General features: G+C 34.9%; 1 protein-coding gene across 3 annotated transcripts; it reads right to left on the reverse strand.

Moving 5' to 3' along the window:
* Positions 1–137: 137 nt before the first annotated feature.
* On the reverse strand, positions 138–27,323 carry LOC148170859 (uncharacterized). Of its 3 annotated transcripts, XR_015770397.1 has the most exons (8): positions 27,130–27,323; positions 23,598–23,830; positions 23,466–23,553; positions 23,295–23,418; positions 8,996–9,154; positions 8,758–8,945; positions 605–6,189; positions 138–553 (listed from the first exon to the last, which is right to left on the reverse strand). XR_015770397.1 is itself a non-coding variant. In XM_088041260.1 (7 exons), exons 2-7 carry the CDS (start codon positions 23,758–23,760, stop codon positions 5,754–5,756), a joined length of 1,158 nt encoding a protein of 385 aa, XP_087897386.1. In that variant the 5' UTR covers positions 23,761–23,830; positions 27,130–27,323; the 3' UTR covers positions 138–5,753. The 3 variants fall into 3 exon arrangements, 2 of the variants coding, with proteins under 2 accessions (XP_087897386.1, XP_087897387.1); XM_088041260.1 differs by having other exon boundaries at positions 138–6,189; XM_088041261.1 differs by lacking the exon at positions 8,996–9,154 and having other exon boundaries at positions 138–6,189.
* Positions 27,324–27,957: the final 634 nt, after the last annotated feature.

Raw genomic sequence — 27,957 nt, forward strand, 5'->3', positions numbered from 1 at the left:
TTGAATACAAAGAATGTCGGCCTTGTTCTAAAAATCCCTTCGTCTGAGGAGTAATTCGTCTGTTTTAAAATGCCCACATTTGCAACAATGTTAATAATAATTATTGACATTGATTCAGAAAGGTCATTCAAAGCAACTCAGGTGTAAATAAATTTATTTACATTTCACAATATTCGAATTTGTTGATGGAATCCTCTCTTCATTATGCAAGTCCAACAAAAACCACAAAACGGCCGTCGAAGCTTTTGTGAAGGAGATAACGGTAGTTTGAAGAACGATGCATACAAGTGGTTGGAACCTGCAATCAGCTTACATTTTTCCCACTCCCTCTCCAAAAAGGCAAAAAGACGAAGAAACCCTTTTCCTCTAGTGCAGCGCCCACGTCCTCTCCGACATTCGAAAGTTGGAAATGTGTCACGTAACAATCATCGGCCTTAAGTCCGGGGGCATTAAGGCCGTCTGTCGCCCCTCTCTTCCACTGTCAAAATGCATTCGTGCACCATTCTTTATTGCGGCGAAAGTTCGCCGAATGATTTGGCGGTTTGTTCGTTTTCTACAACGGCAGCAATTAAATTTGGAAATTATTGGCCGGGTGGTGACCCACTTTTAGATACAAAGCGTGATGGATTTCTCCGAAATAAACACAGACAAACACCCTTCTCTCTTTTATTTTGGTTAAGTTCACAAGAGGCCTAGAACCGAAGGAACTGCTCCAACAAACGAACGATAGAAAATAGTACTCTTTTCCGGAAATCAGGAACACAATTCGAGGAAACTCTTTGTACGACTAGTCGCTTGATCCCGTGGAAACTCGCTACGTCTTGGCGAAACAATACTAATTTGCTAGGTTTTGGGGCAGGTGCAGCGGCCGAAAATACAAACTTTTTTTCACTCCTAGTTGCGCCCAACTATCACTACAAATTGTAATCTTTATGCGTTTATACACACTTTTCATTACTCACTAAGCTAAAAAACTTAGATTATAGCCTCACTAGCTGTCTTCCTCGCGGTCATCACAGTTTTTTGATTACAGTCGAACCTCAACAGCGCCGTCTCTAAGCCCACTTAACCCTTAACTGTTGTAAACGTAACATATATGTACGTTTTGCCATTTTTCTCAGAAAATGCAAATGATGAGAATTTGAAATTTTGGGGACAAAAGACGAATTCTAGATTAAAAATCGTATTTTCGCCAATTTTATGAATTTTAGAATCAAATTTAGAGACATTAGTACTTAGAGCACGCTTATTAACTCTGCCAAATTTCAAAATTGTAGAACCAGAAACAGATTTTTTAGAATTTTTCACTTTAAGACGAATTAAAAATTTCCAATATTCTACAGTATGTCCCCGGATTGAGTTCACAAGAGGGAAAAAAAGTTTATTTTCCATGTTACAAAAAAATTACAAAGGAATAACATTTTTTGCTTATTTTAACAGATAAATCTGCAATTAAAATTTCAAAATTATTAGTTTGTACTCTTAAAAATTAATTTTTTCATGAATTTTATTTATTAAATTTTGTTATCGTATTTAAATAATAGCAGGCTGTGGATTCACAATATCAAATAGTGCGTTAAAGATTAAAGAAAAATTTAACCAATAATGTGTAAGTATTAAAAAATTGGAAAAAAATGCAATTGCATCTTTAACAATAATTGAGAAAATTCGAAACAGTCTTAAAGAAATACGAGTTAGAATTGAACTATGTGCTAAAATAGGTAATGGGTAAATCAAATTGTGAAAATTGGTTTGAGTTAAGGAACAAATTTCATTCCTTTGACATTTTTTGCAAAAGTAAAAATAAAAAGTTCTTCGTTATTTTTTGTTTTTTTCGATTTTAAGAACACAGTTTGATAATATTAATGTTTTAATTAAAGAGTTATTTATTTTAAATTAAGCGCAAAATATTATTCCTTTGTCATTTTTTTGTAAAATGAAAAATAACGTTTTTTTCCTCTTGTGAACTCAATCCAGGGACATACTGTAGATTTAAAATCGTATTTTCGTTAATTTTAGGAATTTTAGGATCAAATTTACAGGCATTACTACTTATGGCACGTTTATTAACTCTGCCAAATTCCAAAATTTTAGAACTAGAAACAAATTTTTTAGAAATTTTTTATTTTAGGACAAACAAAAAATTTTTAATATTCTAGATTAAAAATCGTATTTTCGTCAATTTGATTAATTTTAGAAGTAAATTTGGAGGCATACTAGTTATGTCACGCTTATTTACTCTGCCAAATTCAAAAATTTCAGAACCAAAACTAATTTTTTTAGAAATTTTTTATTTGAAGACGAACAAAACATTTCCAATATTTTATCTTAAAATTCGTATTTTTCCCAATTTTAAACATTTTAGAATTAAATTTAGAGGCATTACTATTTATGCGACGCTTATTCACTCTGCCAATTTCCAAAATTTTAGAACCAGAAACAATCTTTTTATTTTTAGACGAACAAAAAATTCCAATATTCCATTATTTAAATTCGTATTTTCGCCAATTTTAAGAATTTTAGAATCAAATTTGGAGGAATTGCTACGTATGACACGTTTATTCACAATGCCAAAGTTCAAAATTATAGAACCAAAAAAAGATTTTTTAGAATTTTTTTATAATAGAATAAACACAAAAAATTTTCACTATTTAATACTAAAAAATAATCGAATTAAGACAAAAAAACGGTAGCCAATCCGAAAGCTGAACTGAATTTGAACATCGGTAACTATGGACACATACTATCGTCCATTGGTCAGACTCTCGTTGCCTAGGAAATTGGGATGGCTTTTTACTCCATAAGCTTCCAGGATTGGATGTTAATTTTTAATCCTTTCTCGAATACTATTAAACTTAATCAATTTTGGTTTTGAAATTTGCCATCTGTATTGCTGTTACTCTATGGGACACCCTGTATATACGTTTACAACAGTTAAAGGGTTAATTGTCCCGTTGAAAAGCGCCCGAGCTCACTCCATCATTACAGTTTAGCATTTTTCCGTTTTTGCATGTTGTTAGGTGTCCGTACATAACAACCTTGTCAAAATTCGGCCCGCTCCACCTGCCACCTGTGCAATTAAAGAGGATCACTTGAAACTTACAAATGCACAGATGCACGAAATGATAACAAGAATTATGTACAATTTTTTGAGGCATGAAGAAGCGCGAATGCACGTCTTCATTTCTCACACACAAATCGGACGGTAATCAAACTATTTACAATGTTTACAGTAATAAAAAAATACAACAATTTCATTTCGAACGTAATTAGTTAAATTTTATAATGTTAAGTGCGATTTTAGCTGAGGTGCATAGAAAAAATTCTAGAGACTACTGAATATCTATTTACAAGAGTACAACATTGAAGGCGCAAATTATGCTACAGGGGCATTAGCTGGTCACTTTTGGGGATTTTACTGTGCTGAGTTTGGTTGACTGCGATGCTTCAGGGACCACGGATTTTTTATTTTGAGAAAGGAAATTTTACCACACCAGTGATCACATTGAAGCCACTTTTTACGCGCATTTTATTCATTTGCAAGCAGTGGACAATGGTCTGCTCACCTCAACATAAATTAATTTCTTCGATTTTCGTTTTGTGAATATTTATTAAGAATTGTTCCCATTTTCTTTATTATATTTAATTTTGATTAAACTATCTGCTCAATAGTCGTAGATGATTCTTTTCAATGTTAATCAAAGGTGTGTCGTTTCTCACTCCAGACGATTTTGCACAAGTTGAAAAAATCGCGTTTTTCGCACGGATGACGTTTGTCTTAGACCACAACAACGTATAATCCTCGCGAAAACCCCTAAAACTTCTTCGGATAGTCGCAATCCGTCAATCAAAACGAAAATTAAATTTGACAGATGACAGATTCATGACAGTTACCTTGGCGGCATTGGCGTATCGTGAACAAAATTTCGCCATCAAACAAATTTCTACATTTTGTGTAAAATGTGGCCAATTCATGATGTTCACTTGTTCTGAGTGTTCAATCATGACGCTAAAACAAATGGCACTCGTTCGCTGTTTTCTGTTACCGACACACAAATAATTAAAGGACGCCCCCTTGACCCCAGTTGATTCTACGCTCATGTGTCCACCCTCAATCAGTGTGAGATTCGGTTTAGGTTGCAAGTATTTTTTTTATTTAAGGTTGGCATCATGGTCCTCTCTCAAAAATTTGACATTTGACAATTTTGACATGAAAATTGCTGTGCATTAAAGTTACGTAATTAATTAGTGCGGGTCCTTAAATATGTTCCAAGTGAAGTGAAGTTATCCTCAGATGCGATTGCTGTTTAAAAATGGTAAGAAACAAATTTAATTGCGACGCATTACAATGACGTCGATCGTCTTTTGTACCCTAAAACAACACTGTCATTGCAACATTTGCAACAAGAACGAATTACACGATGAAAATTTAAAAAAAAATGAGACTTTGGGTGGACACTTGCAACCTAAACCAACTAGATCTGGTAAAATGCAAAGCCACCTTTAAATAATATAAAAAAAATCATTTTGTAGGTTACAATTGCAAACTTCTAAAGTTTTTATTCAAAGACCCACCTTTGATTCGTAACAAAATGGCGAAATCGGATTAAAACCAAAAATAGAATTTATTCATTGGCTCGCATTATCCTTATCAACGCGGTTTTTATAACAAAAAACGCACCCAAGCAACCAATTCCATCGCAACTGCTATTTATTGGATACAATGAAGTCGTGCACAAAGAAGTATCAATTTTTCATTGGATGCTGATGACAAATCACGCCCCAAACAAAAGAAGGGTTGACTAAGACATACGTGGTAAAATGCAAAGCCACCTTTGATTAATATTAAAAAGAATCACTTTGTAAGTCCATTTAAGGTTACAATTGCAAACTTCAAAAGTTTTGGTAACAAAATGGAGAAATCGTATTAAAACCCAAAAAAATTCATTCATTATCCTTATCAACGCGGTTTTATAACAAAAAACAACTGCAGTTTATTGGACACACAATGAAGTATCAATATTTCATTGGCTGTTGATGATAAATCACGCCCCAAACAAAAGAAGGGTTGACATGATCAGAGCTTGCTAAGACCTACATACGTGGTAAAATGCAACGCCGTCTTTGATTAATATTAAAAATCTACGTTTCCAATTATTGTTCCCATCACTTTGAATTTCTGTTATTCGGTTGAATAGTGTTATGCAGCAAAGATCCTGAATCTTTGTTGCATAACAGAATTTGTTGTGGATTTACGGGTCGATTTCAAGTCACTGCGTTAACGCAAATTTGCAACCGTTGCCAAGGTATGAGCAATGTGATTGGTGTTGCTATGTTGCAAATGGGATTTGCAGTAACGCAAGTCACACTTGAAATCGACCCCTTAGAGAGAAAAATGCGTTTAAGATGCAACCAACGTCAGCAAGAAACCGTCTCACTCTATCGTTGTAATAGTACATCAAAAGCTTTGACATCTAGATTTAGTCAGAGAATCTACAAAGATGGCACTTGGTCCTTGGCTGATTCCTCACCGTTATTATCACAAGAAGTCGTCGTTTTAGCGCACCGAACCAATCAGTGGTTTCGCAGGAATATAATTGCGCCGCGAAAAAATGCAGTTAATACCGTCGAACGCATCTCACTTATTTATTTTGTTTAAGGGCGTTAGTTGGAATATTTGGAAGACGAAACCTGTTCATTGCAGTTTAAAGACCTCGAGGTCATCGTGCTGCTTCTCCCAAAAGCTCCAACTTTTATTCCAGCCCTTTATTTTCGTACTCTGCAGACCTAACATCCGCTTCCGGCAAGGATATGTCTCTCTTGTCTAGGATATGAAGAGAATTGCCTAGCCGCATTTGCTCTTCCTGCACCTCGTCCTCGTCCTCGTTCACAGTGTGGGAACGAGTTTTATACACCGCCGCCGTTATCTTCGGTTTGTTGTTGTCTTTGAGCTTCTGCGGAGGCTCGTCGTTGATGTAACCGTTGTACAGAGGGTAGCCGTAGAGGCCGTTGTCGTAACATTGCTGACTGGTGTAACAGTAGCTGGGGTGCTCTCCTGTTAGACTTGTGACGGATTGGGCGAGGCCGGTCCTGATTTGGGTCACAAGGGAATCCGGGGTGTCCCGGGCTGGAGACGTCGTTTCTATGTAGTAGTCGTCGCATTCCTCCAGGGTCTCGTCGTCGCTGAACCTGGAGAATTCGGCATTTTTAGATTTCATCCACTCACTTCTTGTTCTACTTAATTGAATCTTAATTGAAATAAATTGCGCAACAATAAATACTTCCCCATCATGCATATCATTCTATTATTTTTTAACAAGATGCTGAAGGTGTCGAATAATTGTTACAAGCTTGTTATTTCTTTATCTAATTGTTAATTTAATTACAAAAGTTAATCAAGGTTTTATCTACTTAGTAGACCACTTATTTAGAAAACCCAGATCAATAGTTTTTTGTTAATGTTCTGTGCAATATGGTAGACACGCCAATTAAACTGAACATCGAAAACTTAGATATTGGACTTGATTTTTCGGTTAATTTGCCTCTGAATGGAGGGAATTCGGCCACGTGACCTTCCCAACAATTCGTCCCCCGGTCAATTCGTCCCGGGCAATTTCGTCCTCAATGCAATTTGTCCCCAGTTTTGTTCGTCTCTGTGATCTTTGATAATAATAATTGAAGAATGTGATTTATATAATTTTACTTAAAATTGATATCTCCAACACAAGGTATTCCATATCAAATCGACCACTTTTGACCCCGATCCTTTTTGATTTGGCTAAAAGTTTTTTATCTTTTTCTACTCTATAAAAAAAGGTTCCTAGAATTTTTTTTGGTTTATGACAAAAAAAGTTACGAATTTTTCCAAAAAATGGTTTTTATATTTTTAAATAGCTATAACTTTTAGAAAAATTAACTTATACCGCCGTTTTTTTTTCAAAATTTTTGTTTTGAATTTTGAATTGTACTTTTCAGAAAAAAAAACAAAAAAAATTGAAATAAATTCTTTTTACAAAACCTTTATAATTCAGGAAACTAAAAACTCAAGTGGCAAGAAAATTTTTGGGTCAAAAAAAAATAAATGGAAGTACTAGATTTTTACTATAAAATAGTTACTAAATTTTTTGTTTTATTGCAAAAAAATCTAAAAAAATCTGTTTTTGGTTCTATAATTTTGAAATTTGGCAGAGTGAGTAAACGCGTCATAAGTAGCAAATCCTCCAAATTTCTTTCTAAAATTCTTAAAATTGGCGAAAATACGAATTTAAATAATGAAATATTGGAATTTTTTGTTCGTCTAAAAATAAAAAATTTCTAAAAAATTTGTTTCTGGTTCTAAAAATTTAGAATTTAATAGAGTTAATAAACGGACCATAGATAATAATGCTTCAAAATTTGATTCTGAAATTTAAAAAAATAGCGAAAATACGAATTTTTTTCTTGAATAGTGAAAATTTTTTGTTTATTCAATTATAAAAAATTTGTTTTTGGTTCTATAATTTTGAAATTTTATAGAGTCAATAAACGTCATACGTAGCGATTTCTCCAAATTTGATTCTAAAACTCTTAAAATAGGCGAAAATACGAATTTAAATAATAAAATATTGGAAATTTTTTGTTCGTCTAAAAATAAAAAAATTCTAAAAAATTTGTTTTTGGTTCTAAAAATTTGGAATTTAGCAGAGTGAATAAGCGTTACATAAATAGTAATGCCACCAAATTTGATTCAAATTTTTTTTAAATTGCGGAAAATACGAATTTTAAGATAAAATATTGAAAATGTTTTGTTAGTCTTCAAATAAAAAAAATTCTAAAAAATTTAGTTTTGATTCTGAAATTTTGGAATTTGGCAGAGTGAATAAGCGTGACATAACTAGTAATGCCTCCAAATTTAATGCTAAAATTAATAAAATTGGCGAAAATACGATTTTTAATCTAGAATATTAAAAATTTTTAGTCCGTCCTAAAATAAAAAATTTCTAAAAATCTGTTTCTAGTTCTAAAATTTTGGAATTTGGCAGAGTTAATAAGCGTGTCCTAAGTAGTAATGCCTCTAAATTTGATTTTAAAATTCATAAGATTGGCGAAAATACGATTTTTAATCTAGAATATTAAAAATTTTTACTTCGTTCTAAAATAAAAAAAAAGATGAGAATTTAAAATTTTGAGAACAAAAGTAAGCAAATAAGACAAATTTAATGACAATATTCACGTATTTGTGACACTCCTGGTTATGCCGGAAGTAGTGGTCAATTTGGTTATTTAAAATGGAACACCTATATATTATTGCATTTTCAGATTCTACATCCAAATTAAGACTGACTTTATGTATAGTGTGCTATATTTAAATTCAACCATGCCAGAGATATCTTGATTTTCTTTGCGAGATAAATACCCTACAATCTATTTCAAAATCGCCACGTTAATTGAAAAATAAGCACAATACCAACGTACAATAAAATTTTGCGCTAACTTTATGTACCTATTAAACACCAATTTCCTACTGAAAATACGAAAAAAAGAAGTGTTTTTACTTTTTTGTTTTCATTTTTTTAAGCTGTGGAATGGTGACATTTCAATTTTATGTGAATCTTTTATAAACAAATTTGGTGGTCTAATAGAAATAAAAAATTCTCAAAAATGTTTGTGTAAATATTTTTTTTCGTAATGAAAATTTAGTTTATTTTTTTTGAAAAATTGAGATATTTCAGAAATGATGCTATTTCCAAGTCAAGATCCAAGTCAGCGAACCCCTACCTGTCCGGAGGGTTGTGCACCAGCGCGCACTGGTCGCTCACAGACACCGAAAGCTCCGGATCAGCCCCTGATTGCGGTCCGGATCCGGGACTCCTCCTCACCCCTTGTTGGACCTCCACCACGAACACCCCATCTCGCGCCCCCGGCGAGTACTTCATCGTCGTCTCTCTGCTGTCCTCCTCAATGTCCTGCAACAGAAATTTATAACCCCAATCATTCCACCCTCTCTCGGTTTTACGTTTCGTTCTTCAGTTTCGACAATGAGGTGGTTGTTTTTGAGTGTCATGGTGATGATGCTCCCGTTGGTGCTAGAATGGTTGTTGCTTCGTATTTGACTAACACCATCGCACACTTCGACTTCTTCGGTGCTGATGGCGAGGTGGGTTTCTCCACATTTCTGCCAAAAGTTCAGAATTAGGCGGGGAATGGACGAGCGGACGGACACCGAAACAACACGGATTCGAGCAACGTAGGGAGAAAATGAGATTTTTATGAGCTATTTTCCTGCAGGAGCAGGATCGTTTCATGTCGATTTTTGATTAATAGTTGGCTCCACAAACAAAAAATGGAAAAAACAAAAGATTCCTTTGATTAGGGGACAATCTGACCACGTTCTGCTGAACGACCAATCACTGAGCCGCATTTCAAATTTCGCGCCTACAAAAAATAGCCGTTAAGGTTATTTTCCTGTATAGAATTTTACCGATTTACAAAGCAACAATGTTAGACATCAGCAGGACCAAATTAATTTGGTCATCATTTTATTGACATTTTGACTATGCATTACTGTCAATTTGACGTGCAGATTTCACTCAATTTTGTCAAAAGTGACAGTAATAATGAAATTCATAAAGGGTGCTTTACACTATCATGTCTAAAACAATTTAGTCGCGACTGTATAAAGATAAAAACAAAATTTTAGTTGCGGCTAAAATGAAAGAGACCACATTTTTACAAAAATTGAGCTGTGTAAAACAGGTTTTCAAAGTAGGCATAATGATAACTATATTGTAGGCTTAACAATGACGTTACTTAAACAAAAGAAAAAAATGACATTGATGCATGTTTACAGTAAGTAGGCTACTTATTCAATTGTTTACCTATATTCTTTTACTTTTAAATGCAAAACACCTTTGGATTGTAGGCACAGTTTACTTCTTGTAGGTTAATAATTTTTAGGTGCATAGTATTGGTTGTTAAAACGTCCTATTAGTAGTTCAATAATTGATTTCTGGTGCTCCTACAGTCGCGACCAAATTATTTTAGGCATCATTTTATTGACATTTTGACAATTTGAGTGTGGTCAATGCATTACTGTCAGTTTGAGGTGCAAATTTCACTCAATCTTGTCAAAAGTGACAGAAATAATGAAATACATAAAGAGTGCTTTACACTTTTTGTCACTCAAATTTAGTGATAAATGTGACAGTCCTTGTTTGACATGTCGCACACTAAAAATCATAAAGGGTGCTTTACACTTTATGACATTTTTATGACTGACGTGCAAAACAATTTGAGTCACGACTGTATAATTTAATGACAATCTGCCAAATGTGACAGTTCTTGTTTGACATTCTTCGAGAATTGACCAATCATAGAGCCGCATTTTAATTTTGGCGCCTACAAAAAATTGCCTGCTGGAAAAATATCCTTTATAGGTTGTTTTTTCCTACAGAGAATTTACCAATTTACAAAGGAGTAATTTTTGACATTTGCAGGATTTGAAGGAGATACCTGTAGTGGATACAAAATTCAGTCGCGACCAAATTATTTTGGGCATCATTTTATTGACATTTTGACAATTTGAGTGTAAATTATGCATACTGTCAATTTGACGTGCAAATTTCACTCAATTTTGTCAAAAGTGACAGAAATAATGAAATACATAAAGAGTGCTTTACACTTTTTGTCACTCAAATTTAGTGATAAATGTGACAGTCCTTGTTTGACATGTCGCAGGAATTTAGACAATTATATATAATGCATTCACGATTTTTTTAGACCAGAGTAGGCCATGTTTTTTTTTCTTTTTGTTGGCTACAATGACTGACAGAGGTAGTTTTTTCACTGTCACATCTGACATGTGTCTTTCATGCATGCAAGTTTGCCACTTTTCTGATACCGGAAAAATCGTGTGTTTCCTTTTAATCGTGAAAGTAACAGTTTAAAGGCATTATCTTCAAAATATTGCAATAAAATGCCTAAAGTGATTTCGTTTTCGAACAAAAAATGTGCTATTTGCAGTTTCAAAAAGATCGCCTTGATTTAAGACGGGAACAAACGATCTGAGGTGTTACAAATATATTCTTTGTAAGGTACAAAGTCCCGTAGACGTTTGTTTTCAAAATATTTTTAGATGCGGCGTGCAACCGTTTCCAATGTTCTGGACACCAAAGATGAAAAGTTTTGGCTGATAAGCGGCAACAATTAGAATTTTATGCCGAGAAAACAACACTTTTCAAAATTATTAAGTCTATGAGTTACAAACACAGAGAATTGAACGATCACAAGACTTTATGTAAACAAAAACAATTCAAATTCTAAATTGCTGCACTTTTTAGTTAACGAAATTTGCCAAAGTTTGCTTTTAGTGTGAGATTCCATAACATAAAACCCTGGCTCAAATGCTAATTCGATCAAATAAACTTTTTTAAGGTTTTATGACTAGAATCAAGACCTGGCAGAAGTGCTTCTTGAGAATGGTAAACTTCTTGCCAATGGAATGTACTAGCAGCAGTAATGTCTTCCATTATGATTAATATTGCATTTGTTAAAAAATAATTTCAAAATTTTAGATAAAAATTTAATAAAATTATCAAGTTCTGAATGTTCGGTTCAAACTGGCAACAGAGGAAAGATTTCAGACACAATTCATAACCAAAAAAAGGTGACAACTCCAATCGACAGAACAAATGTCAATCATTTTCAGGAAACTTTGGCTCACAAAGGTTGACTACCAACCAAGTTACTAGATTTCCATGGCTTGCCGCGGTCTAAAAAGATCGTGAATGCATTATAGCGTTGATTTTGGCATGCAAAACAATTTGAGCCGCGACTGTATAATTCAATGACAAACAGTTAAATGTGACAGTTCTTGTTTGACATTCCGCAGGAATTGATCAATCACAGAGCGGCATTTCAAATTTGGCGCCTACAAAAAATTGTCAAGTTTATGAATAATCGCAAAATACAGTGACGACCAAAATGAACTGCCACAGCTTTTGAACCAAATTGTAATAAACTTTTGAACTACTGATAGGACGTTATTATATCTACCAGTAATAGACTCTTAATAATAATTATTAACCTACAAGGGATAATCTGTGCCTACAATGTAGATTGAAGAGCGTTTAAAAATTAAAAAAAAACAAGCGAAACACTGAATAAGTGCCATTTTTTTTTGTTTTATTAATGTCATTGTTAAGCCTACAATAGTTATCATCATGCCTACTTTGACAGCCGATTTTACACAACTCAATTTTTGAAAAAAATGCCTCCTTTGAAAGCCGGTTTTACACAGCTCAGTTTTTGAAAAAATGTGGTCCATACTTCATTTTGGCCGTCACAGTATAATAAAATAAGCTGAGTTGAAAATAACAAAAACAAGTTTAAGCTGATGCTCCTATACAATTTGTTGACGACAAATGTGACAGTTCTTGTTTGGAATTGACCAATGACAGGAAAATTTGCCTTTAATTCTTCATTGTTAATTTGACGGAAGTGTACTTGATGAACTTGAAATCTGACGCCATAGCCGTAGACGCAGACGGTTTTTTTAATTAGAGAATATTCAAAGATGCATTTCGTCAGCCATTTGAGTCTCTGGTTCCTCAAAATTAACACTCTCGTCACAGTTGAAGGCGAAAACATTCCAAAGCGTGTGAATGCAACTAAATTTAATTGGCTAAAAAGCAAAAGTAAACAAATGTTAAAACGTCGATATTATTGTCGGATTTTGCCAGTTCGCCCTCCGCCACTGTGCATTTGTCGTGAGAAGCTCGGGCATGATGAGCCTCCGCTAAACATGTCTCGAGGGCCCCGAAATTTGGAAATGAACGTGCGTGTCTGCTAATATCCGTCATTAGAAGTTTCGAAGAATAATCTGCGATTTCTTCGGAAATCCGTCGCTGTGCCGCCAAAATCTCCTCCATCGGTGCAATGCCCTCGTTAAACAAAACTTGCTTGTTTTGTCGATGATTAGGACCAGATACATTGCATTTTTCTATCCTTGTCCGCGCGGTTTGACTTTGCGAAAGTCAAATGCATCGTCTCATCCGCCTCCCCGAAATCACCTCTCTTTTTTCCCCCGTCATCACCGCCGCGGTGTGAAAAAAGACGGGGGATAGAAGGCACGTCGCGGCTAAAGTGCATATCCACTGGTTATTAAACCCGTGTTTTGAACATTGCTATCTATGCAATAATAGTGACTAGACGAAAACAGTCAAATTTATTTTTAACGCACGTCAAGGACAGGGTCGGACTCAGGATGTCTGGCGCGCTCATGACTAATCCTGCAGCTAATTGTCGGTCGGAACAGTAAGACGACTTTTCGGCGAAGGGAATTACGACGCAAAAAAATGTTACTGCCGTTCGCAGAAATCCGCCGTTTTACTAGGGCCGCGACCCGGGGCGCTCCTCCACCTCGTAAAAGAAGAAAGTCGGCGCATTTTCGGCAAACTTTCCAATCCAAAAAGGTGTTTGCATCTCGGTGGAATTAGCGCAAAAAGCGCAAACATCTCGTCCGGCGCCCTCTTTCAACGTCTCAACTTGTCGAAATCGGCGGCCGTTAATCTCGGTCCAAAAAAACTTTGTTTATAGTCTAATGCATTTTTATTGCAACGAACCCGTCCTATTTATAGCCGAGGCGCGGCCAGGGCCGAATCGCAGATATTTGCACCGGGGGCAATTAGACACACGTTACTTCCTTTTGGTGTTTCTCTATGCGGCGACGTAACGCAGAACGGCGGATGAGAAAATAAAAGAAACGAGAGGCGGTCTTGGGTTTTGTTCGTTTTGGCCAAAAGTTGTCCAAAACGTAACGACCCTAGAGGTAGAGAGTCGTTGGCCTCTCTGGTTTGAAATAACGCAATGTAATTATTTATTTGGCGAGGATTTTTGTGGGTGCGGGCGAAATGGGAATTTTTGCTTGATTTGCTTGGGCGTCGGTGCGCCAGATGGTTGGCTGGATTGAGATGTCAATGGTAATCATAGAGGCGATAATGAAAAAATAATGACGATCGAGAGGCGGGATTTGCATTTTTTTGGGGGGTTATGTCGTTAAAAACGGGCAAATTGGCAGAAAAGTAAAAGATTTTTGGCTCGCGGGGGTTTTGTTTGGGGACAGACTGCAATTTCTGAAATTTTAGCCTTTTGCTCTATAATTTTGAAATTTAGAGCTAGTTATAAGTAAATCAAAGAGTGTCTGTCTCAAATTTCAACGCCATAGAGTAAAAAGTGATGAAATTACTGACGATTTAAAAAAAAATGTCTTTTTTTTCATCCAACTTCTAATATGAGAATTTCCAAAATTTGTGTCTTTTGCTCTATAATTTTAAGATTTAAAGTACTTTATAAATAGATCAATTTCAACAGCATAACGTGAAAACTGCCCGAATTTCAGCCGATAATTAGAAAAATTGGAAAAATTTATGTTCATCATTAAAATATTTTTTTTTTAAATTTTGTCTTTTTTGCTCTATAATTTTGAGATTTAGAGCAGTTGATAAATAGATCAAAGAGAGAATCTTCCCCTAATTTCATTGCCATATCGCGAAAACTGACCGAATTACAGCCGATAATTGGAAAAATTGGAAAAGTTTATGTTCATCCTCGCAATAAAATTTTGTTAATTTTGTCTCCTTTACTCTATAATTCTGAGATTTAGAGCAGTTCAGAAAGAGAGTAAAAAGAGTGTCTTGCCCAAATTTCGTAGCCGTACCGAAAAAATTGACAGAATTACCATGTGATATTAAAAAAAAAAATAAATAAAAAATAATCTTTGATATGAAAGTTTCTAAAATTTGTTCCTTTGGCTCTATAATTTTGAGATTTAGAGCACTTTATAAATAGATCAAAGTGAATGTTCCTGCACAATTTCATCATCATAACGTAAAAACTGACTGAATTACAAGCTGTAATTAGAAAAATTGGAAATATTTGTATTTATCCTCAAAATATATTTTTTTAAATATTGTTTCTTTTGCTCTATAATTCTGAAATTTAGAGCAGTCTAGAAACAGAGGAAAAAGAGTGTCGTGCTCAAATGTCATAGCTGTACCGTAAAAACTGTCAAAATTACACGCGAGATTAAAAAAATGGATTTTTTTATTTATCCTCAAAATAAAAATTTCCAAAATTTGTTTTTTTGACTCTATAATTTTGAAATTTAGAGAAATTTATAAACAAATAAAAGAGACTGTCCCAAATTTCAACGCCAAAGCGTAAAAAGTGATAAAATTACAGACGATTACAAAAAAATTGTTTTTTTTTCATCCAACTGATATGAGAAAATTTCAAAAATTTGCGTCTTTTGCTTTATAATTTTGAAATTTATAGCACTTTATAAATAGATCAAAAAGACTGTCTTCACGAGATTTCATCGCCATAACGTGAAAACTGACCGAATTACAAGCGATATTTAAAAAAATTGGAAAAGTTCATATTCATCCTCAAAATAAAAATTTTTAAATTTTGCCTCCTTTGCTCTATAATTCTGAGATTTGGAGCAGTCTAGAAATAGACCAAGGAGAGTGTGTTGCTCAAATTTCATCGCCGTACCGTAAAAACTGACAGAATTACACGCGATAATAAGAAAAATTTATTTTTTATGTTCATCCCCAAAATGAAAATTTCTTTATATATTTCTTTATAAATAGATCAACGTAAATGTCTCTCCCAAATTTTGTCGTCATAACGTGGAAACTGACCGAATTACAGGCGATACTTCGTGATAATTGGAAATGTTTGTTTTCATCCTCAAAATATTTTTTTTAATTTTGTCTCTTTTGCTCTATAATTCTGAAATTTTGGGCAGTCTAGAAAGAGAGCGAAAAGAGTATTTTGCCGAAATTTCATAGCTGTAACGAAAAAACTGACAAAACTAAAAGTGAAAATAAAAAAATTGATTTTTCTGTTCATCTTCAAAAAAAAAATTATAAAATTTGTTTCTTTGGCTCTATAATTTTGACATTTAGAGCACTTTATAAACAGATCATAGAGAGTGTTTTCCCCAAATTTCAAATCCATGACGTGAAAATAATTAGAAAAATTGGAAATCTTTCCATTCATCCTCAAACCATTTTTTTTTAATTTTGTCTTTTACTTTATAATTCAGAGATTTACAAAACAGAAAAATTCTAAAGTTTTTATGCTATGTCGATCGAAATTTAACTCTTTCAAATAAAATCCCCTTAAATTCTTCGACAAAACATGTTTTTCTATGACTCCTAGGTAGTCATCACAAATATTGATATTTACAGCGGTTTACGATCATGATTCATGGACGCAGACATAATGATGTGTATACAAATGCACCAGTGACGGCATTGAATTAGGAAAATTATGGTTGGTAACGCAGTGGCACCAACAGATTTCAAATTCTTAAGCCCATTAATTCAAGAAGCTACTTTTCTAATCACAGTCCTAGTCTAAATTGTCCTCATTTAGGCAGTTGTATTTGCGGTTTCTAGGATAATAGACACTTGGGCGAGGGTAATAATAGTAGTCAAAGGCTACAATGGAATTTTGTACGTAGTTGGGCTCCGTCTCTTTAGTTTTGGGCGTGATTTGTCATCAACAACCAATGAAAAATTGTTTCTTTTTTGTGCATGACTTGATTGGCTTAGAAATGACACACCCTGTATCATCAGTTTCTTTGTCCACCGCAACGTATCGTCATTTTTCTAAAGAAATAATTATAAATGGATGCCGAAGTTGCGGTTTGATAGCAAACAAACACTTTCCTGCGCTATCAGTCTGGGCGAGTTTTCAACAGAATTGGGGTTCAGTGACTCAACTGATAACGGCAAAAGTTGGTAAAAAAAGGCGAATATTGTAAAATTTTCTCCTTCTTGATGGCAGTTTGTGGTAAATCTGCGCGGCAGAGGCGCGGTCACGAAAACCCCAAAAAATGCAAATCGAAGCATTCCTGCAAGTGTTAAGCACTCAAGTCGGATGACGGAAGCGCCCTCGCCCCTCTGCAGCGCCCGAGGCCCGTCAATACTGTCAGCGTAACAAATGCGGTTTCGTGCAAAAAGTCGGTAGTTTTTGCTGGACCATGTTTCCGGCTGGCCTCCATCCCTCTCGTCTTCTCCATGCAATCCTTCCGAAGAAGCGAGTAGGACGACCGCTGCAAGGGCCACTGCTCGCAGAATTCGGGGAGTGAATGGCCGGGCAAAGACCCGCGATGCAGCCTGTTGCCAAAATGCATTCTCTCTTCTTCGGTCGCGCGGTGGTGCATTTTCCTCGACGGCGCCTCCAGCAGGTGGCCCCGATGCACTCAGCGCTCGCTGACGACGTGCCAAATGCAAAACAGGATTTCGTTGACCTTAAATACTAGGACACGCCACAATGCGTTCGACTATCAAAATAACGAAACGAAATTAACGAGTAGTGCAAACAAGACCGATTTAGGCGGTGGCCGAGCGCGCTGTCCTTCTCGCCGACGTGCAGGAATCGACGACGAAGCCCGAAAAGTGCAATGCATCGAATTGAGGTCACCAAATGCACCAAGGCCAGATCATTTGGCTGCATAGTTCGGGTTTAACGTTTTTTAAATGTTATGAGCACATTTCGCTCAACTAATGATAGCCTTGCTGTCTCGTGACTTTTTCTTCCACTCACTCCAACACTCTTATCAGGAGATTCGGGGAAAACGATTTTATCTAGTCCAAATATTACAGTGCGAGAAAATCCGACGCCTTCCTCTCTGAATCATAAATCCTTTTCGAATCATAAATGACAATTTTAAGAGCAACAAGGCGTCATAAACTGATTTAATCGGAACTCCGAAAGTGATTAACACTTATCAAACTTCTTATCCTTATGTTATAATCGTATTGTACTCAATCTTAGCTCATTTAAATGCTTGTTAAAACGTCAACAGTAACTGTTAAAGTGATTGATAACTGGAGGGAAATTAATTTGTTCATGTAAATTGTTCGGAAATATCATATTAACCATGCAGCCACGCTTTCACGATTGTGCTTCGATTAAACTTGTAATTGATTTTTAGAAAAATCAAGAGTTGAGCAAAGTCGCGTGATAAAAATGGTCATTTTTCTGGCAGTTTTCACGCTGTGGCGATGAAATTTCGGACAGACACTCTCCTTACCTCGATTATGAAGTGCGCTAAATTTCAAAATTTTAGAGTTGGAGAGACAAATTTTACAAATTTTTGTTTGGATGATGACTAGAAATTCACTATGCGCAACTTTAAACGCTTCTAACTCAGTTATTCGTGGACCTACGTAAAAGGTGGTGGATGATTTGAATTCAGCGTGAAATTCTACGTAAAATGAGCACAAATACTTTAAGATTGTTCCACAAATAAGCGAGGTATCGACCAAGTCTAAATTAGAGATTGAAATGCAGCTCACTTCTACATTGAAAAAAATGTAAATTTAGAATTCGAACTATCGAAGATACATAAAATGTAACGTAAAAAATTGCGAGAAAAACGATTTCGTCATATTTGCCATAATTCCGCAAAAATCGGGAAAAATTGTTTTCAGAGCTTTAAAATTTCAAACGCCTCTAACTCAGTTATTTGTTGACTGACGAGAAAAATAAAGATATTTTTGGATTCAGCGCGAAATTCTGCGTTAGATGAGCTCATCCTGCTCAAATTACCCTACCAAATAACCGAGATATCGACCGAATTTGATTTTCAGAAAGTGATTTTAGGGTCATTTTCAAGACGCTGTTTCGGGGCGAAAACTGCGTTTAATATTACTAAAAATATATTGATCGACAGAGGAGCTCGAGATCTATCGATTTGCCAAATCTCAGATCGATCGGGAAAGTAGTTTACGAGGGGCGATCGAAAAACAAAAAATTGAAAATTTTATGGATTGAGTCGCAAAATTTTTTTGCCCAAAAAATTGACCATTGGATTTTCGACTTTTAAGGACTCATCCTAAAGTAGAATGAGCCGAGAAAAACGATGGTGCAAACCGTTTCAAAAAATCTTTTTTAGTTTCTGAGATATCGAGCTTTGAAAATTTTCCAACTCAAAATCCAATTTCCGAAGTTTTGATCGCTCATAACTCAGTTATTTTTAGACCGACCGTAACAAATCTTGCATTTTTGGAATCTACGCAAAATTCTGCGTAAAATGAGCCCCAATACTTTAAGATTGCCCCATAAATAACCGAGATATCGACCGCATCTCTCCACCTGTCGCAGTTTTTCACAGTTAGCAAAAATCGCCCAAATTCGCTCTTGAACCGTTTCCCCGAAGAGAAAGCAATTACAGTAGCAAGTTAGCCACGTCTTGTCCCTACTTTCGATAAATCTTAAATCTGCGCCACATATCAAATTAAAATATGTGCATGAAACGGCAAACAATGCAACAATGCCGTCATTAAAAATGATCTGTCCGAATTTCGCCAGACACCTAATTGCTCTTAAAGTAGAAAAAAATTATACCCGTTTATCGCTTTCGGTGCAATTGTAATAAGATGCATTTTTAAGCATTTTATAAGTGCATATGTCGGCGCCGTTAATTAATTTCGCCTCTTTATTTCCCGTCCAGGTGCGAATTGCGAGCTTTAATTAGCGTCTAGGTCTAGGACTAGGTCACTGCAGAAGCAATAAAACGGTAGTCTCAACAGATTGCGTTTATGACGGTATAAAACGGTCTTTATTGATAGTGGAAATCTAGCGGCTGGGATTTTGTCATTGCGGACGTTTCCGGTTTATATTTTGTAAATGCTAATTTGTCGAAGGGGCTTTTTACTTTTAAGGATAATTTATGGAAATTACCACGCGTTTCCGTAATTATTTTTGAATATCTTATGCGAATGATAAAGAAAAATTAATGCTAATTCCAGCTCAGGTTTTAAATAAAAGTGCAATTATTTTTAAACGCTTTACCTATTAAGTGGACCAATTTTCCATTCGAAAATAGCTCGTTTTGCATGGAACTGCGAGATGATTACAAGCGTTATATGCAACCAACAATACACGCGAGCGAGTGCAATCTTTGCAAATATCTCGTCACGGATGATTCCAACGGCAAAAACACCTATTATAAAAATTGTACCTTATCAAATCTGCAACAAAAAAAACTTTATAATTTTTTTCGTAGGACTAATCCTTTTCAAGATATAGTGATTGTTTTGAAATTTACAAAAAATTGAAAGAATTAAAGCACTTACTACTTTTGACATGTTTATTAACAGGGCCAAATGCCAAAATATTAAAGCAGGAAAGAACAATTTTAAAAAAAAATTATTAAGAGCGTAAGCCAAAATTTCCCTTATTTACTATAAAATTCCGTAATTTTGGCAATTTTAACGTCAAGACAATCAAAATTGGGTCAGTTACTATTTTTGGCATGATTATTTACTGTGCCAAATGTTAAAATATTAGAGCAAGAAAAAACAATTTAAAAAAAAATCACAAGATAAACGAAAATTTTCCTCTTTATTCTATTGAATTCCGTAGTAAGTAGTAATTTGGTAGTTTTAACGCCAATACAATAAAAATTTGACAAAGTGCTACATTCGAGATGATTATTAACTGACCTAAATATTAGAACAAGAATGAGCAATTTTAGATTTTTTTAAGAGAGTAAACCAAATTTTCTCTTTATTTACTCTAAAATTTCGTAATTTTGGTAATTTTAACGTCAAGACAATCAAAATTGAGCTAGTTACTATTTTTGGCATGTTTTTTTACTATGCTAAATGTAAAATATTAGAGCAAGAAAGAACAATTTTAAATTAATTTTTTTGACAAGATAAACAAAAATTTTCCTGTTTATTCCATTGGATTGCGCATCTTTGGTAGTTTTAACGCCAAAACAATAAAAATTGGATTATTTACTACTTTTAACATCCTTATTAACCGTGCCAATTGCCAAAATATTAAAACAAGAAAGAACAAAGTTACAAATTTTTACTCTTAAGAAGACTAATAAATTGTCAGCAATTTCTAAAAAATTACGTAACTTTGTCAGTTTAAACGCTAAAACAATAAAATTTGTCGATAGTATAATTTACAACACACCTATTTAACTTTACTAAATCTCAAAATTTTAGAGCAAGAATAAGCATTTTTTGAATTTTTTATTGAGGATAAACCAAAATTTTCTTCCATTTATTATAAAATTTCATAAATTTGGTAATTTGAACGCCAAGGCAATGAAAATTCGAGCAGTTATGACTTTCGACACGTTTATTAATTGTGCCAAATGCCAAAATATTAGAACAAGAAAGAACAATTTTATAAATTTTTGTTTTTCGGATGAAAAAAAAATTCCACTATTTTCTCTCAAATTACATAACTTTGACAATTTAAACACTAAATTAATGAAATTTGTCGAGCTTATGATTTACGGTACACTCATCAACTCCACCAAATTTCAAAATATTTTAGAGCAAAAAAAGCGATTTTAGAATTTTTTTTAAAGACAGTAAACCAAATTTTCTCTTATTTACTCTAAAATTTCGTAATTTTGGTAATTTTAACGTCAAGGCAATCAAAATTGGGGAAGTTACTATTTTTGCCATGTTTATTTATTGTGCCAAATGTCAAAATATTAAAGCAAGAAAGAACAATTTTAATTTTTCTTTAACAAGATAAACGAAAATTTTCTTTTTTATTTTATTGAATTTCGTATCTTTGGTAGTTTTAACGCCAATACAGTAAAAATTGGTTTATTTACTACTTTTAACATGTTTATTAACTGTGCCAAATACCAAAATATTAGAACAAGAAAGAGTACATTTAGAAATTTTTACTCTTAGGAAGATTAAAAAAACTCAGCATTTTCTAAACAATTACGTAACTTTACCAGTTTAAACGCTAAAACAATAAAATTTGTCGACACTATAATTTACAACACACTTATTAACTTTATTAACAAAATTTTAGAATTTTAGAGCAAGAAAGATAAATTTCCTTCCATTTATCATAAAATTTCGTAAATTTGATAATTTGAATGCCAAGACAATCACAATTAGAGCAGTTATTATTACTTTCGACATGTTTATGAATTGTGGCAAATGCCAAAATATTAGAACAAGAAGGAACAATTTTAGAAATGTTTGTTCTTCGGAAGAATAAAAAATGCCACTATTTTCTCTAAAATTACGTAACTTTGACAATTTAGACACTGAATTAATGAAATTTGTCGAGCCTATAATTTACGGTACGCTTATCAACCCCACCAAATTTCAAAATTTTAGAACAAAAAAACGCGATTTTAGAATTTTTTATTTTGGACCGAACCAAATTTCTACCTGTTTCTCTAAAATTCCGTGACTTTGCTAGTTTTATCGTCAATGGTCAAATAAATTAAATATTAGTAATAACCAACTTGATTATTGCTGATTGTTTCGAAGTTTAGAAGACAATTAAAAGGGTGTCTTCATTTTATTTCAAATAAATTAGTGAAAAGTAATTGTTTTAGTGATGGTAAGAGTTATAGTTTTAATTTTGCGTAAAAAAGTTAAGTTTTATTTTTCAACAGTATGTGGTAATTGCCGCGGTTCATCTTACCTAAATCTTAGGAAAATGAGTCTAAATTGTACGATTTCTTCAAAGATATACATAAATTTCATACTGTTCTATTGAGGACTCTTAAAAACTAGAAGTTCTTGAAGAAAATAAGTACCATGAAAAAGAATTTGCAGAAGATTAATTTCATAAGTTGCTGGAAAATTCAGCGGGTTAAGTTCACTCAAGGCTTCCTTAATCTAAAAAAGGCACTAAGTTCTATGTTTCGACTGTGGTGCACAAAAGAATAAAATTCTTGAAATTTTGAAAAATACTTTCATATCTCAAAAATGATAACTCGTACGACAAATATTACGAGATCTTTTTTATGGCAAATTTGATGAGGAACAATTTTTATAATAAGCATTTTTGTGATTGGAATCACCATTGACAAGAGATTTGCAAATATTTGTTTTCGTTGACATTTACATTTAATTTTCGTGTCTATTTTGCCTGGACTACAATCTTATTGAGAATTTGGTTCTTTTTTTTCTAAAGTTAAAAGTGAAAATTATGTTGGCACTCCCTTTCATTAAAGATGGAAAAATCTCAGTTATTTTCCGGTGCAATATTGGTTGCCTTGTAACAAATGAAATTATTGAACACGAAACTTAAAAAAATCTCAATAAAGTCAGTCATTACAACCAATAAACTCTTTGTTCGGTGGTTTTGAGCGCTCTTTTACGGCTCCATAAATCCCTCCACCGACCACAATCATCCCACGTCATTTCCTCGTATGTAAAAGACACAATTATGGCCAAACACTGAAGACTGAAATGAATAAAACGTCAGGAAAGCGCCCCCGATTCAATTACCTTGTCACTGTTCAACAGATGCGAATGCAAGGGCCTGGAAATGGAGTCAGACGTGTCTCTCCTCTCAAGAATGCCGTCATATTTTGGATCTTCCTTCTGCTTCTTATACCTGGTCCACAGCACCCTGCCAAGACAATCTTTAATTTCCACCACTGCCACCCTCAAGCCTACCTTATCCCGAAAGCCGTCAGCAAAGAGATGACTAGAGGAACGAGCGTGGCGAAGCACGCAAGGAACAGCGTCTGGAGGTCATTAAGACCTGCAACAACTCAATGTAACTACGAAACTCCTCGAGTTCTTTACCTGGTTCTGCTTCGTCCTCAATGTAATATCCGGTTCCGTTGTAAAACAACTCCTTGATGGACTTCTGCGTTTGGTTCAAAGACGATGAGGTGGTGAGCTGTTGATCCCAAACACTAGAGAGGTTCGACGAAGTCTCGACGATGCTGGTTGCCGTCGTAGACATGCTTGAATCTTTTATGTTTCTTCATGAATACGAAATTAGGGTTGATACCGGAACCATCACCACGAGTAATCTATTAGTGCGAGAAGAAGCATCAATCAAACGCTTGAGCGACAATTAGGCGATTAGGGGAGAGGGATGAAAAATGATGCGAGTTTCAGGCGATATTTTGTTAAGTTTCAGTGGAATTGGGAATTGTCTTGTTACCGCGAGAGGTGGCGAAATGACGCGTCATCAATTTGTTGGGGAATTTATCTGTTGCGTTTTTCCAATTACAATTAGAGGGGTTTGGAGGAGCTAATTTCTTCAAGGAGAGGTGGCGGCGAATCAATACTGGTGTGTTTACGTTTCGTAAATGTTTTCAATGTGAAATTGTAAACAAACAAAGAAATTTCTGCAAAAACGTGACCTCCGGGTTAGCGGCAGTTTTATCGTATTTTGCTGGATGTCAGATCATGTTTTAACTGTTTTTCTTTATTTCAACAAAATTATACGTTTTTTTTCCTGTTGAGAAATTGTCGATTTACACAGGAGCAATTTTAGAAATCGACAGGATTTGAAGGGATAAGTTAGATACCTGTAATGAGGCTGTTTTATTATCCGAAACTTTAATCGCTTCTAACTCCGTTATTTGTGGACCAATCTTTAAAAAGCGCACGTTTTTGGAGTCAGCGTGAAATTCTGCGTAAAATGAGCACACATGGTGTAAGATTGCTCTGTAAATAAGCGAAATATCGACCGAATTAGAATTAGAAACCGTAAGGAAAAATATTAAATTTTCCGGATTTTAAGCTAAAAAATAGCTAGAAAAACGATTTCAAAAACCGTTTGTTTATATTTGTTTTAATTTCGGAGATATCGAGCAAAATCGTTTTCGAACCGTCAAAAATTTGGCCCTCTGACGACAACCACCAATTTCAAACGCTTTTCACTCAGTTATTTGTTGACGTACAAGAAAATTGAGGATATTTTTGGATTTAGCGCAAAATTCTGCGTTAAATAAGCTCATATAACTAACATTTCCTCAACAAATGTCCGAGATATCGACCAAATTAGATTTTCAAAGGGTGATTTTAGGGTCATTTTCAAGAGACTGTTTAGGGGCGAAAACTGCGCTTAGTATTATTAAATTATATATCGATCGAAAGAAGAGTTCAAGCTCTATCGACTGACCAAATCTCAGATCGATCGGGCAAGTAGTTTACGAGGGCAATCGAAAAACAAAAAATTAAAAATTTTCATCGATTGAGTCGCAAAATTTTTTTGCCCAAAAAATTGACCAACGAATTTTTGACTTTTGACGGTTTATTCCAAAGGATAAAGAGCCGAGAAAAACGATGGCGTAAACCGTTTCTCAAAATCTTTTTTAGATACCGAGATACCGAACTTTGAAATTTTTCCAACTCAAAATCCAATATCAGAAACTTTGATCGCTCATAACTTAGTTATTTCTAGTCCGATCCTATCGAGTCTTGCATTTTTGGATTTTACGCGAAATTCTGCGTAAAACGAGTACCATTTTGTTAAGATTGCTACATAAATAAGCGAGATAGCGAGATAGCGATAGCGAGATAGACAGCAAGTCTGAATTAGAGACTGAAAGGCAACATTAAAAAATTGAGAATTTTAAATTCGAACTATCTAAGATTGATTTTCAAGGTAAAAAATTGCGAGAAAAATGTTTCCGAAAGGCGTTTCTTAAAATTTGCCATAATTCCAGAGATACCAAGCAAAATCGTTTTCGTACCTTCAAAAATTTGGCCCTCTAGCGACAACCCAAAATTTCAAACGTTTCTAATTCAGTTATTTGTTGACTGACGGGAAAAACAAGGGTGGTTTTGGATTCAGCGCAAAATTCTGCGTAAAGTGAGCGCATCCAGCCCAAATTTCGTTGTCAAATAACCGGGATAACGACCGAATTAGATTTTCAGAGGGTGATGTTAGGGTCATTTTCAAGAAGCTGTTTCGGGGCGAAAACTGCGTTTAGTATTATTAAATTATATATCGATCGGAAGAGAAGCTCGAGATCTATCGACAAGCCAAATCTCAGATTGATCGGGCAAGTAGTTTACGAGGGGCGATCAAAAATCGAAAAATTGAAAAATTTTATCGATTGAGTCGTAAATTTTTTATTTCCCAAAAAATTGACCAACGAATTTTTGACTTTTGACGGCTTATTCCAAAGGAGAAAGAGCCGAGAAAAACGATGGCGCAAACCGTTTCTCAAAATCTTTTTTAGCTTCGGAGATATCGAACTTTGAAATTTTTCCAATTCAAAATCCAATATTCAAAACTTTGATCATAACTCAGTTATTTCTGGTCCGATCTTAAGAAATCTTGCCTTTTTGGATTCTACGTGAAATTCTGCGTAAAATGAACACCAATAGTTTGAAATTCCTCCATAAATAAGCGAGACTTCAAATTTTGCGATCTCCACCTTCTTACTTCTACATTTCTCAGATCCTTAATCCAAAAAGACAACTAGAATTGTCAGAGAATCTAGATAAAACAAACCTCGTCTTCCACAATTCCCAAGCCCGGCCCTGTCCGACATTATTAGTCAATTCTCGTGCCGCCGTCCGAATCCCGAAGAGATATAAAAATTCTGTTCAAAATACATTCAGCGTTGCAAATAAAATACTTCAAGGAGACAGCATTTCCGAGTACAAAGACGCAAGTCACGACTTTTATTTCTCTAGGAAACGCCAAAGAATTCGAGATACTTTTATAAAAGCATAAAATAAAATATGCGAGCCGGCGAAATTTGTAAATAAGAAGATTTTTCTCGAAGCTTTGATCATTTTAAGTAGCTGCGATCAAATTCCGGAACTTTGTAAATTAAACTTTAATTGTGGCTCTGGTTTGTGTAAACAGAGAATTGATCTTGAGTGCTAATACGTAATGAGCTTTGTTCGGTGCAAATTGCTTTGATTCTTGCTGTTCCGACAATGTTTATTGTGCTTGTGGAGCTAATTTCTCCTTTAGTCAGGCGAAAATTATTATTGATTTGGTTTTTTTGGGTCCTGCAGGTCTGAAATTTTGTTTTTAAGTGCTTTGATGTTGTCCAAGTTTGATTACCTTCCACGCACTCGCAATTGGAACCTTCAAACTTCGCCAAAGTCAAACATTGAACGACGGAAAAAACTCCTTTCCTAGGAAAAGTAAACAATCCAAGGTGTGCAAACTCCGCTCTAATGCCATTGCATCCCCGATTACGCAATACCCTCAATTTTAATTAATCCATTGTAGACAGAGGAGTTGTCTCCCACAACCCCATTAAATTACCATCAAGTGTCTCTCTAAATGAAACAATCTCACCGTTCCTCAACTCGACGCTCCATAAGGACGAATAAAGAAAAAATCTCGCCTTACCTTTCCGACGCACAACGATCCAACGATGCCCGGATCCCGGATTGTCTTCACATTTCACCCGGAAACCATCAGCCCATCATCAATCGGCTCGCGCGAAAGCATTTTTACACCCATCGAAGTGTGGATCTAAGGGGTTATCTTTGTATTTGAACAAGAGATGATGCGATGTCGACACACCTCTGGATGCTGTGGACGACTGCGGCGCCGCATTACGCCATTGATTCCGGGAAACGGGAGCTGAACAGAGGCGGAGGATAGGGACAAAAACAAATTTCAGAGAACTACAACTAAAGGTGAAGACTTGATCTCCTAGGACTAGGAGGAAATGGGGGAGCTCGCCGGCCTGGTGCGGGGGCTAAAGGGGCTTCCATTGAACAAATTTTTAGTGTGCTAGTTCTTTTCGTGCGCGTCGCAATTCTTGAATTTTTCAATATCTCGTGATGAAGAGTCGTTTGAAGTAATCGACTCTAAATCTTACAAAGTGGAATGCAGTGAATAGAACTCTCCCTCGAGAGCGCAGTTCGCACCATTAAAGGGCCAAGTTTTCTCAGTTTTTTGAAATTAGTTCAACAGGTTATGGCGCCGAGGAACTTTTAATTTACTTTGAAAGAAGCACATCAAAGTCTAGTTGCCTTTCCAGCGGTATCGATTTTTGATTTACACCAAAAATTGTTATTTGTTCCACTAGGCTGTCTTAATCTTTTATTTTTTTTACTGTTGATAGAAATTTTAAACGTCATTCACTGAGTTAGGGATTTTTTTCAGTAGCGACATGGGTTGGTAGCACTGCATTCAATTCAAACAATTGAAGAGATTAATGAAATTACG

Source organism: Gnatocerus cornutus, chromosome 7 (assembly GCF_029298725.1).
Source record: "Gnatocerus cornutus isolate USDA-ARS CGAHR chromosome 7, icGnaCorn1.1, whole genome shotgun sequence".
Taxonomy (NCBI): domain Eukaryota; kingdom Metazoa; phylum Arthropoda; class Insecta; order Coleoptera; family Tenebrionidae; genus Gnatocerus; species Gnatocerus cornutus.

Excerpts from the sequence above, each read along its gene's own strand:
- LOC148170859 (XM_088041260.1), bottom strand. The coding sequence starts at position 23,760 with ATGTCTACGACGGCAACCAGCATCGTCGAGACTTCGTCGAACCTCTCT. Across the intron at positions 23,419-23,465 it reads CTGACGGCTTTCGGGATAAG|GGTGCTGTGGACCAGGTATA; the intron begins GTAGGCTTGAGG and ends TTGTCTTGGCAG. Across the intron at positions 8,946-8,995 it reads TCGAAACTGAAGAACGAAAC|GACATTGAGGAGGACAGCAG; the intron begins GTAAAACCGAGA and ends TTTCTGTTGCAG.